The 10,652-nt window shown below is 38.0% G+C and overlaps 1 protein-coding gene across 1 annotated transcript; it reads right to left on the bottom strand.

Annotated features, from left to right (window-relative positions):
• Positions 1-278: 278 nt before the first annotated feature.
• COX7B2 (cytochrome c oxidase subunit 7B2) lies at positions 279-539 on the bottom strand. Its single transcript, XM_028092539.1, has one exon. It carries the CDS (start codon positions 537-539, stop codon positions 279-281), a length of 261 nt encoding a protein of 86 aa, XP_027948340.1.
• Between the last annotated feature and the right edge of the window lie 10,113 nt (positions 540-10,652).

Below are 10,652 nucleotides of genomic sequence, written 5' to 3'. Positions count from 1 at the left end.
TTTTTTTTTTTTTAAAGATTTTATTTATTTATTAGAGAGAGAGAGAGAAACAGCATGGGAAGGGAGAGGGTAGGAGGGAGAAGCAGGCTCCCCTCTGAGCCGGGAGCCCGATTTGGGACTCGATCCCAGGACTCTGGGATCATGACTTGAGACAAAGGCAGTTGCTTAACCAAACAACTTTCTAAAGGTTTCAAATGTATTTTATTTCTTCAACTATGCTATATTTTAATGAGCAGCAGAGTGCTTAAATGACAAGCTGATTTTGAAACAATTTTGTATTACAGTAACTTTGATGGTTCCTCATCATTCCACTCTTTTGGAGTGACTCTGCCGACAGGAGATAGGTTCCATTCTATTCCGATCTGTGTGGCTATAAACACCCATGCAAAAACACAGAAAGCGGTCCCACTGGCTAGTACAGTGTTACCGTATTTGTCATGGAAATCTTCTGAATGATTTTCGTGGCTCTGTCTTGACCTAATTTGTTGAATGCTTCGAATCTTGAACCTATTTAGTGCATTTCTGGTCAAGAGAAACATGATGAAGGTGTAACAGGACTACCGTTGATTGCAGCTATTTCCTTGCAAAGAGACCTGGAAAAACAAAAGATAAGCAATGACATCTGATCTACATTCAGTTCTTCCCTCTGAATGTTTCACTCACACCACTACTTAGAGGATGACCAGTCCGATAGCTTTAATACCATGATGCCTAGGTTTGAGTCTCAGCTCTCCTACTGATTAGCTATATGTACTCAGGCAGTTACTTAACCTCTCTTTGCCTTAGTCTCTTCAAGGGCAAACTGAGACAATAATGCCCAGCTCCAAAGGGAGCTATGTGTGGAACAGCACTCCAGCGGGTCTTAAGGGTTCCCTTGCTTCAAGTTAGCACACTCCTTACTTGCTAACCTAAGGTCCTTGATCTGTAACAGAACTAATTTACTTTCTTTGCAATATGTAGACCACTGGCCTTGAGGAGTGAAGGACTAGAACTTTCCCAAGCCACAGAAGCCAGCAAGTCTGTTTGAAACCACCTCGGCTTTCTGATTAGTCTGGTAGTTCTTTAGCAAAACGTTTTTCTTTTTTAGTTACACAGATGACTTTACTGACCTCCCTTTGTGCATCTGTAGACCTTGCCTTCCCCTCCAGAGACAACAGAGCACTCCAGCACATCACGAAACAAGAACCAGACCATCCTGCACAACCCCCTCTCACTGAGATAACTTTTGTAGTTGGCATTACTGAGTCTGCATGAATAACACACATTGGGGAGGGTGTGTGCTATGGTGAGTGCTGTGAATTGTGTAAGACTGATGAATCACAGACCTGTACCTCTGAAACAAATAATACATTTTATGTTAAAAAAAATAAAAAGAAGATAGTAGGAAGGGAAAAATGAAGGCGGGGAATTGGAGGGGGAGACGAACCATGAAAGACTATGGACTCTGAGAAACAAACTGAGGGTTCTAGAGGGGAGGGGGGTGGGGGGATGGGTGAGTCCGGTGATGGATATTAAGGAGGGCACGTACTGCATGGAGCCCTGGGTGTTATACGGAAACAATGAATCATGGAACACTACATCAAAAACTAATGATGTAATGTATGGTGATTAACATAACATCATAAAATAAAATAAAAGAAATAAAAAGAAAGAAATGTTGAAGGTCGCTGCATTCCCTTTGTTGACCAACCATCCTAAACCTCTTTAAAAACCCTTGGGTCAAGGAGAAACCTCAGAGTTTGCTTTTGGACAAGAGTCCACCTTCTCCTCAGGTTCCCAGCTTCCTGAATAAAGTTCAAATTTCTTTCCAATCAAAACTTGTCCCTTGAGAGATGATCTTTCAGGTGATGGACAGCTGTACTTGGGTTCCATAACATGAGGCTTACATGTGATAATCCCTAACAACAACAGTAAGCACACAGTAAGTGTTCTTTTCTATTCTTCATCAACAGCCAATGGCTTGCTCCCTAGACTCCAAACCAATCAGCATGACGGACAAAATGACAATTCACAACATGTCCCACAAGTCCAATGACCTGTGACTACATAAACTCAGGTTTCAGTCAGAATTATAAGGCAGTCACAGAGTATGTCATACTTCCTCCCTGCTGCTCCTTTCCCCCCCTTTTAACCCCTTTCTTCACCTCCTCCCCCCTTCTCCTTCTTTACCTATAATTCCCGCCTTGTACCTTTCTACAGGTAAAAGTCTATTTGCCTTTTAAATCCCAGTCTAAAGGTCACCACTTCTGTGAAATCTCCAAATCTCACTACGTTGAATAAAGCCCCTCTTCTCTGGGCTACTACACTTTCTTATAACCCTTGTTTCGTAGCATTTAACATGATGTATTGGCTTTATCGTTTTTTAAAATAGACTTTATTTTATTTTAGAACAGTTTTAGGTTCACTGCAAAAGTGAGTGGAAAATACAGAGTCCCCATATACATGCTAAGCCCACACAGGCATAGCTTCCTTCTCCCCACTAATAAATTTGTTACGTTTGTTACAATTAATGAACCTACATAACAGTCCTTTATCAGATGTCTTTTGCAAATATTTTCTCCCAGCCTGTGGCTTGTCTTCTCATTTTCTTGAGAGAATATACTCTCCTCCAATAGACTACAAGGTCCTTATGGGCAAGGGCTGTAACCTTGTATACACAGTAGCTGACACAAAAGCACAGAAAGAACTGTTTTTATTTATTTATTTATTTATTTAAAGATTTTTTAAATTTATTTTTTGACAGAGAGAGACACAGCGAGAAAGGTAACACAAGCAGGGGGAGTGGGAGAGGGAGAAGCAGGCTCCCCGCGGAGCAGGGAGCCGGATGTGGGGCTCAATCCCAGGACTCTGGGCCGAAGGCAGATGCTTAATGACTGAGCCACCCAGGCGCCCCAAGAACTGTTTTTTTTAAAACTGTCTGAAATATAAATGAATACTGGTAGCCTTAAGTTAAAATGAACACTGAGGACAAGTTAAAAAATCATGAAATCAAATGTACATGTCATAACAGCCCTAATTATTTTATTTTTTAAACAGATAGTTAATATTGAACAAGAGATCTGGAAGCAGAAACACATGGAGTTCTGTCAATTTCTTTTCTTTGTGCAAGCTGTCAAACAGTGCTCAGTCTCTAGCAATGACATATGTTAACTCTGGTCCAAATGCAGGCAACATGGATACAAAAATGCCTGAGGTCAGTACTTGTAAACTTGTAACTGTTCACTGAAATTTGCCAACTCAAATGACTTTATTCCCAACTTAGAAAACAAGACCCTAAGGTTCTCTTTTATTTCCTACCAGATGGTAAAGTGGTACTCTTCATGATTGTGATGAAGGGGACAAAAACAGAACCAAATGCCTTTCTTCTGAGGTTCCAAATACTCAGTTTTTTTTTTTTCCTGTTAGTCATGAATCTCTCCACCAAAATGCACTAAGGTTTTAATTTGAATTGAATTCAGACAGAAAGCTGAAGGTGAAAAGGGTCAGGGTATGACAGGTGCAGCCTTAATTCAATACCAAAACACTTGTGACACATAGAATGGCACAAAACCAGAGAATAATTGTGATAACAGGGATTTCTTGTGGGTCATCGATGCATGCCTGCTACTTTATGACAAAATGATTTCATTATTCCTATCCTCAAGATGTTAAGTTGAAACTCAGATACTTTGTCTCTAGTGACACTGATCACGTCGCTTTGTAGCTTGGTTCATCCTTTGGTTATCCTGTTTCTGTGAAGCTTTTTTCTTCCACCTAGCCTGAATTTTCTTGTACTAGTAAATATGCATTAAGAATTTTCTTTTAGGAACTCCCATAGTTTGTAGTTGGCATTTCATCCCATAATAAACAAAACACAGTCTTTCACTCCTTTTTTGTTTTTCCTTGTCAGCATTAGCTACATCTGTCTCAATTGCTTCCATATCTATCTTATACCTATTTCTGTTTATAAAATGCAAGTAAGAGCTGGGAATCCATGGCTTAGAGAAATTTTCCATACTCTTCAATTTCATATAACTTACCTTTATAATAAATTTCATATTCTTGAGAAACCTAAGCCTATTACTAGAAGAACTGAATCAATAACGTCTAATATCCATATGAAAGCATAAAAAAATTCAATAATAGAATGCAGGTAAAGAAAATATTTCTCAAAGTAGATACTTTCTGATGAAAACAGACCACAAAGAGATGGAATAAGACAGATTTCTCTAGGTAATAAGAACAAAGTAGAGGTTCTCTCGTGCCTGTGGCAATAAAAGAAAAGAAATATGTTCTGAATAAATATAAATAGTTAAAGAGAGTGAAGTATCCTATGAGGATGAAAAGGAAAAATTGATTGTGTCATCTACTTTATACAGCAATGTTGAAACTCAGTTTAGGAAAATAACTAATACTAGACTTCAATCTAAGTGCAATAAGGAGGTATATATATATTTGAAGCTTCACGGATAACAAAAATAATCTCACATCACTAAAGGCCATAAAAAGAAATAACACAATAATATATTAATATAGTAAGGAAACTAATATTTAATGAATATATGCCTGTTTGCCAGACATTGTCCCAGAATTTTGCACATTTGCAAAAACAGTGTACAATGGTGATTATTTATCTCCATTCTGTATCTAAGAATAAATGACAGGCCGAGATGTGAATTCAGCTCCCCTGATTATAAATCTAGTTCATTTTTCAACTATCATTTTTCTATCATTTTTCAAAGCATATTCAATTCTGAGTATTGGAAATAAAAAAATCCAAACACCCAATATGGGTTACCAGAGGTGGTTTTACTGTAATATCTGCTGAGTGACTACTGGCATGTGAGGGTCTGGGCTGGGTGGCAGGAGTTCCATGCCTACTCTCGAGAAGCTTATGGTAGAGTGAGGGAATGAACACAGGGTGTCCCTGGTCCACAGGAGGAGTTACATTTCAACCTGGAGTTCTAGAAATGGTTATAGAGGAAATGACACCTAGGCTAGATCTTGAAAGAATGATTAAGATATAAAAAAACAAAGCTGGGAGTGCAGAGTGTAGACGAAGCAGCAAAAGTGAAAGCACAGAGGGCTGAAAAACTATGCAGGCAGGGCAACTGGTGAGATCCGTAACACTAGGTGCTAAGGGAAGAAGTGGATGAGGAAAGAAGAGCGGCACAGTGAAGACTTCACAGGCCCCGCTCTGGGATTTAGACTTAATTCTACAGATCACTGTTTCTCACTAATGTGAAAAGAGCACTCAAAACTCACAGCCTTTTTTCTGTGAGTTAACAATGAGAATTCTTAGTTCTGTGTTTTTACTTTCACAATTTAAGGAAATATAAGATAACAATATGAGACCTGGATGATGTAGCTTATCAGTTACTGGTGCCTGTGTTTATCTTTGTCCTGCATTTTTTGCTTGTACCAGTGTATATTTATTTATCCTGGACTAATGGGAAAAGAATGGAGGCAGCTTTCATATTTAAGTAATATGGTCATGCCAGGGACAAAACGAAGAATCAGATGAAAGCAAGTTATGCCACAGATCACTATGTGGAACAGACATGTGAAAATAAAAGAACTATGGCCATGGCAAGCACTGTTGCAGACTCTGGACAATATTAATGGTCATATTGAATTAATATTATAATTTTGAATTTTCTTTGTTGTATAGTTTGGTTCATTTTTAATTTGAAAATGTTTTGGTTTCATAGTTTTTTTTTTTAAGATTTATTTGACACACAGAGAGAGAGAGTGAGAGAGGGAACACAAGCAGGGGGAGTGGGAGAGGGAGAAGCAGGCTCCCCGCTGAGCAGGGAGCCCAATGCGGGGCTCGATCCCAGGACCCTGGGACCATGACCTGAGCCGAAGGCAGACGCTTAACGACTGAGCCACCCAGGTGCCCCTTATAGTTGTATCTTAAATTTGGTTTTATGTTTACACATGTATAAGTGAGTTTAAAATAAAGTAATTCAAGATGGACAAATGATATGAAGGAATTTGTTGCCCCTTTAAAAAGATTCCATATGTAATCCAAGTTTGAGAAACATTCTTATAGAGGAGAGACCACTGATGGAATGGGAAAAAATCTGGGGGAAAAAGCGCTTTACCAAGATAATTGTTAGGTAGAAAATGGGTAGGAAGATGGTAAAAGTTGCAGAAAAGGTAGAGGTTGTTTCAATATTAAATGTTTATTTCAATGGTTCAAGAAAATGATGATGAGGATCTGACTTAAATTCTGATAAAACAGATGGAAAGGAACTAGAATTGAGAAATATTAGGAAAAGAAAATCACTCTGATGTGGAAAATAAGTAAACTGAGTAAGTCCATTCACGTAGCCTCTGGTTTACTATTTTGGACCAAAATTCTATTTTTGTTAAAAATCAGCAGACACCGACACTGTAGCTTTATAGCTGATCCCAGGGAATTAGAGTGTGGGTGATCTAGGTATGGAATGCAGAAAGGTCAAAGCAGACATAATTGGGGTACTCTAGGAATAGAAAGATCTAGATACCTGAAGAGAAGAAGGGAGGGATCCTAAAAAGATCTACTGTATGGTCCTAAGGAAAAAAAATCAACTTCATCCAGTTTAAGTATAGCATAACACAGATCAATTAGCTTAGCTTTTATATAAGGTTTTCTATTTAACTTTAGGGAGAAAATTAGAAACTGTGTCTTATTCTCAAATGTGCCTAGTATTACTAGCAAGTATCACACAGAGAGATGGTGCTCAAGAAGGGATTAAGTGAATACCAAGTTTTCCCAACCTGGACTCTATTGACATTTTGGTCCAAGTAATTCTTTCTTGTGGGGGGATATTCTGTTCACTGCAGTGTGTTTAGCAGCATCCCTGCCCCTGTGTACCACACACGAGTAGGAAGTACCTTCCTCCCCTCAGTTGTGACACCAAAAATGTATCTCCAGACACTGTCAAATGTCACTTGGTGATTAAAGTCATCACTGGTTAAGAACCACTGTTATATACAAAGTGTCTCCTGTCACTTCTCCTATAATCCTCTAAATGGCATTATTCTATTCAATACAGAGGCTTAAATTCTAAGAAAATACATTCCCCCCATTCCCTGCCATGGACTGCATAAAGACTACCTATCAACATTTTTTCCTGAACTAATCTCAAAATTGTTAAACTTAAAAAATGTTGTGCAGTACACAACTTAGATGCATCAATCTATCTGGGCATCTGCTTGCTTGTCTGTAAAATAAAAAAAGTGGGGTGAATTTGGCTTTTCCCAAACCTGCCTGATGCTAAGTCATCTGGAATCTTTGTTACAAAATGTAGATCACTAGACTCCATGTCCAACTTACTGAAACAGAGCATCCAGGGGAGTAGCCTGAGAATCTGTATCTTTTTAAAAAGTTCTCAGAGCTTGTTTGGAGGTTCTAGCAGGGGAAGAGTCTTGTCATCAGACAAGTTTATGGAACAGTGAATCAGATAATCTCTAAGGTCCTATCCAGCCCTAACACTCTAGACCTTTCCAAAGAGAAAAACATTTTAGGAAGACCATTTATTATTTTAGGCCACTGGAAGAGTACAGTAGTAATTGAATTCACCACCACGGTAATTTAAAAAAGCAGCACCTGAGTGACCTGAGTTATAGGAACCCCCTGGGAAAAAGTTAGTCAACAGAAAACATTTGGCAGCATTTAAAAACATTAAAAGTATTAGTAACACTGGTGTTTTGCTGTATAATGAATGATACACTTTCGAAGCTGAGGCTCCTTGACTACACTGGTCAACTGTAACACCTTTATTTCCACCTGCTTTTATTTCTACTCTTCTTTTTACAGCTTCAGAATATTGACACACACTAAGAAACAATAGAAAAAGGCAATCTTCTTGAAATGAAAATGCACATAACCTACAGAGTCTTCTGTTCATTTATGTATTTCTCAGAAGACTATGCTGCTCAAGGAAGGATTAAGTGTACACAGTGCAAAGTGTCTCCCATCATGATTACTTAAGCCTTCAGCCTTTTTGTAACAGGAAATATGGGAACCCTGCAAGCATCAATGCTGCTGGTGGAAATGCTGAACAATGGTTCTGTTTCATATGTAATAATAACATCTCCTGAGTCACTGAATTGACGGATGGTACAGCGATTTGCTTAAGGCTGTGATTTATGCCACTTTATTAAGTCTAAAAAGTTACATAAATGGATGTTACCTGAACAAATTAAAAGGCAGATCACAGTAGTGAGTTGTTTGTTAGGTGAGGAGGGAGAAGTAACAGAATGGACAACTTGTGAGTTGATGTCCTCAAATGACAAATGTTACCTGAAAAGTGAAGGGATATAAGGTATTACTCTCCCTCACAGTCAGTGGCATGACTGTGCAAAATAATTCTTATTTTCCATTAAACTTTCATAAGCCCATCAAATTTCCTCACGGTGGATGTCCCTGTTAATTTTACATTTCGATCCATTTCAAACATTGGAAACAGGTGACCTTGTTATCTTAGGCAGTGCATTAAGTGTTAAAGGACCGCTGTGGTTACTCTCAAAAGATTTTATATTAACTGCATTCCATAGCTCATAGATTGTTGTATAGTCACGTCCTGCCTGAAGAGACTATTTCAGTGGACCAACAGGTCAAAATATCTGGATAAATGCACAGCATTTTTCCAAACTAATCTTGGAAAAGAAGAAGATCATGGTTACAATGAATTCTAGAAACTTTGAAAATGTTATCCAGGAAATGATATGGAGTCACCGAAAGACATCAGGGGTGTGAATTACATGGTCAGATTTGTAGCTTAGACATTACTCTGGTACAAGTATGGGGAAAAGTTTGCAGGAGAATACTGCAAATGCTCCAATGGATAATGGTAAGACTTGAACTTGGACAGTTCACCCAATTAAGGTCTCAAAATACGCCAGTCTCTTTATTTCTGTAGTCGTCATATTTCTGTATCCAATCCTCAGCTTTGCAGAGCCACAACAAAATTCTTTGGTACAGGCACCTAAGGATGACAACCTCTGAGGATCTACCTCATGCCACTGGAGATCTTAGAACTTGATGTATAAACCAGAATGTGGGAATTAATTTTTTAACTTCAAAAGAAAAATATTCCATTCCAGTGAATGGAATACCTCACTTACCTCTTAGCTTTACTACCTTGATGCAGATTTCAATCATAAAGTGACCTTACTATCAATATTCACTAAAAGATGTGCCTATTTTACTAGTTCTGTTTGATGTTAGTAGGTGTTACTTTTAAAACGCTCTTTAAAGTCATCTAAATTTGGGCAATATGCAGATAACAAAGTCAAATTCTTCTTTATTGAAGCATTTTCCAAACCTCTCTTGTGCTACCGTACACAGCTATTCTCTTACACGGATGGTGCTTTCCAAACTGAGCTAAACATGCCATGCTTTTTTTCTCCTGGAGTGTATCTCTGTTATTAGTGTTTTCCAGAACACACTTCAGGGAACGCCAAAAGAATGTCTCTGTGTTCTCAATGCTGTTACATCATTGTACTCATTTCCAATAGTTTAATAGCTCCAGGAGGCATTTCACAAACAAAACCACTTCCTTGTGGGGACTTTTAACATAGGACTGAAGAAGCACAGAGTGCATGATAAGCCCAGGCTATCCTAACAGCACTCATAGTAGCAATTAACTCTAGCCTTCATTATGCGATTCTAACTTCTGCAGTTTTAATATTTGTGTAGATGTTTCCCTCCTCTCCACATCTACCTTTATTCATTAAATGATCTATGAATAGAAAGATCGCATGATGCTGCACTGACCATTAGAGTTGCCTCAATAATCCCTCATTGCATAATCTGAAATTTTCATTTAAATCTTGAAATGAAAATGTACAAGCCATCCCTGCAGTTAATCTAATTATGTCACTGATAATGTAAAAGTAAAAATTAAAATTTTTAACTTTTAGATGTCAAAAACATTTTAAATCTGAAAGACACATTTAACTGAAACTTTCAGATGTCAAAGACATTTTAAATCTGAAAGACACATTAACAACCTGAAATTAGGACAGTAAGGGTCTACTCCAGAAATTAATTTGGATCAAATCCCAAATTCAGATTGGAATATTTAGCGCTGTGAAATAATCCTTTCTTCCTTGTTTCTAAAATCTCCAGATTTTTAATTTACAACTTGAACTATCTCTGCTCAAAATATATCTGTAAATAAAACCTTTATGAGTAAGGCTTTTGTTCTTGGCATCATCTGGGCAACTTATGGAGCATTTGCAGAGAAATTCCATTTGATGAGAAGAGCACTTCACAGCCCTAAAGTAATAACTATGATCACTTTCCAAGTTGTTTTTCTGGGCCAGTTCTCTCTTTCAGTATACTCTTTTTTTCCTTTACTTTCATAAAGTTTTGAGAACTTTTTTAAAACTTTTAACAAGATGTTGGCATTTTACCTTTTTTCGTTCTCCCATTTAGGATCCATTATTTGGAAGTGAGAAGGACTTTGGCCAGAGGGCTGACTCTGGTAAACTGATATTTTTTTTTCCTTGTAAATGCCTCAGAAGAAACAGTGAGACAGGATGCACTTTGCCAAACCTTGGGGCAGGGATTCTGCTTTAGTGAACTGATATTTCATTTTAGTTTTTAAGTTCCTGAGGGGAAGGACACTAAAGAAGAGCTTCCCCATCTAAACACATGCAACAGAAATTCAGAACAC

The sequence above is a fragment of the Eumetopias jubatus genome, unplaced genomic scaffold, assembly GCF_037043125.1.
Source record: "Eumetopias jubatus isolate StellerSeaLion01/CBP00866 unplaced genomic scaffold, mEumJub1_p1.0 scaffold_2, whole genome shotgun sequence".
NCBI lineage: Eukaryota > Metazoa > Chordata > Mammalia > Carnivora > Otariidae > Eumetopias > Eumetopias jubatus.
Note: the sequence above shows the minus strand (reverse complement) of the source record. Positions and strands in the feature narration are given on the sequence as shown.